Source organism: Oncorhynchus clarkii, chromosome 5, assembly GCF_045791955.1.
Source record: "Oncorhynchus clarkii lewisi isolate Uvic-CL-2024 chromosome 5, UVic_Ocla_1.0, whole genome shotgun sequence".
NCBI lineage: Eukaryota > Metazoa > Chordata > Actinopteri > Salmoniformes > Salmonidae > Oncorhynchus > Oncorhynchus clarkii.
In genome coordinates this window covers 48,023,566-48,025,900 of record NC_092151.1, presented here as the reverse complement: position 1 = coordinate 48,025,900, position 2,335 = coordinate 48,023,566, and the positions used below count along the sequence as shown (strand labels likewise).

The following is a 2,335-nucleotide window of genomic DNA, read 5'->3' as shown; positions in this document are numbered from 1 at the left end:
TGACTCCACACTTAAACACAATTAGCTTATTGTCATTGTCAGGTTGGGTTTGCAGCTCTATTTGGTATATCCAATTATTGCCCAGCTTGTAACGTGGCAAATTAAAGTAGCTTAGCTTTTTCTGTTTAGCTAGCAAAGTTATCTAGCTTACAAATGTGCTAAACACATTGCGCTTTATTCTTATTAAAATATAAAACATTTAAGACATGACAGGGTAGTGTTTTTCAAAAAATGTTTTTATTTGTCGTAATTTTTCAACTATTTATGCGGTTTTGGCAGCCTTGGAACGCCTTTTCTTTACCACCACAGGCTTCTGGCTCATCAGGATGGCGCTGGCACGACGCAGCGCAGCCTAGGAAAACAAAGCACACCACTCAACTAATGACTCAAGATGTTAGACTGAGATCGATCTTTACCTCAAGGTGTCAAACTCATTCCATGTAGGGCCTAGTGTCTGCAAGTTTTAGTTTTTTCCTTTCAATTAAGTCCTAGACAACTAGGCGTGGCGAGTTCTTTACTAGTGACCTTAATTCATCAATCAAGTACAAGGGAGGAGCAAAAACCTGCAGCCACTCGGCCCTCTGTGGAATGAGTTTGACACGTGTGCTTTACCTGCTTAGGGTCTAACCATTAATCCATCATACAACCTTAAGCCCTATGGGTTTATTCAAGGTCTATAGCAGCAAGGGCCAGTTTCCTGGACACTGATTAAGCCTACAGCTAGACTAAAAAAACAATTTCATTCGGTAACTGCCATTGAACATACTTTAGTCCAGGGCCAGGATTAATCCCATGTCAGAAAAATAAAAAAGTTAACCGTCAGTGAGATAGATACTCTATGTCTCGGCTGTAAGCTTGGGTAGCACTACAGCAGTCTGCAATCCTACTCCTGAATCCCACAAGATATACAGGCTTTTGTTCCAACCCAGCACTAACATACCCAATTCAACATATAGTGTTGGGTTGGAACAAAAGCCACTACACCCTGTTGGTCCCAAGGACCAATATTGAAGACCAATAGAAAAACCAAGAGGTTTAGTAGATAGAGGGCTCACCATGCGCAGGTCCTTCCTGTAGTTGTTCTTGCGGATGATGTGCCTCAGGCTGCTCAGAGTGGCGCGGGAGTTCTTGTTGATGGTGATCTTCTCATATGAAGTGGCAGGCTTGCGCTGGCCTGAGCAATAACAAGAAAAGGTATCATTAACATGACCAAGCTCCCTCAATTCTGAGTAAGCTCTGACTTAAAGCAATGAGCGGTTAGATCCACATGAACGTGGATCACAGGCACACCAGCTACCTAATTAATATCTTTACAACACGACGCAGCAAGACAACTTTGCTAAGGTGATTTACGCCTGAGGTGGATTATCATGACATGTATCAATGCATCACCACATACAGGTATGTGAACTGTTCTTGCATTTCCTGGTTGTTATTATGGAGGGGTGAAAATCGAAACAAACGTTTCGGCATCACACCATCATCAGTGTAAAAAGGTCAGCACACACACCTGGCTTCCATTTCAAAGATGATTACACATACTGTACTTCACATTTATAAAACAGACTAAACAGCTAGTATAACATTCTTGAATAAAATACTGCTAGCGATACGTTGTACCGTAATGCACGCGCGACAAACTGAGCATTCATTTTCCAGAATGAATGTTCATTGGTACATCTGTGTTCGTAGTGTCTGTCCTGCTTGGAATTTGAGTTGAAACAAACAGGGTATGAAAAGTTAACTTCTCTATTACAGTAAAATAATGTCTCCATGTGTTACGGTGTCCATATGACCAAACCTCAAATGCAAATAGCAAGTTGAAACCGTTTGTCAGAGAGGACGATGTGATCTCATCTTTGTTGTTGTGAGTGGTAGGGGGAGGGGCTTGGGAGATGCGAGAAGTTTCACTCTCGCCAAAATCGGTCCAAAAATAATCCCAATGTGTTTCTATGCACTTATTTTGAACCCAAGCTTGTCGTCTGCCCTCCCGCCAAAGGGACAACAAATCCCATTGTTAGGGTAGAGACGTGAGCATCTAGTCATTATACACAGATCTCTGATGTAAATGGGAAGGTGTGAACGTGACCAGACCAAAATGTCAACAGGCATTTAGAATATTGCGCAAAAACATAAATTCTAACTAATTCCAATCTGACAGTGGGGTGGTAGATTCCCAGTCTGCCCTATGGCTCAGCTCACATGCCTACACCCAAACCATTAACTGACACAGGGCCACTCAGCTTAGATAAATCATCTGAAAGATCCAGCTTAGAGGCCCAGCTCCTGAGCTCCCATCAGCAGAAATTCATTTTAAATGGAAAATGATTGTGTT

General features: G+C 42.1%; 1 protein-coding gene across 1 annotated transcript in view; it reads right to left on the bottom strand.

The window, feature by feature from the left end:
* Nucleotides 1–218: 218 nt before the first annotated feature.
* The window catches only part of LOC139408948 (ribosomal protein L28), a 7,864-nt gene continuing 5,747 nt past the window's right edge, over nt 219–2,335 (bottom strand). The window contains exons 4-5 of the mRNA XM_071153466.1: nt 1,056–1,174; nt 219–352 (exon numbers count right to left, since the gene is read on the bottom strand). Of these exons, the coding sequence (XP_071009567.1) occupies nt 263–352; nt 1,056–1,174 (209 nt within the window). The 3' untranslated portion in view covers nt 219–262. The remainder of the gene's footprint in view (nt 353–1,055; nt 1,175–2,335) is intronic.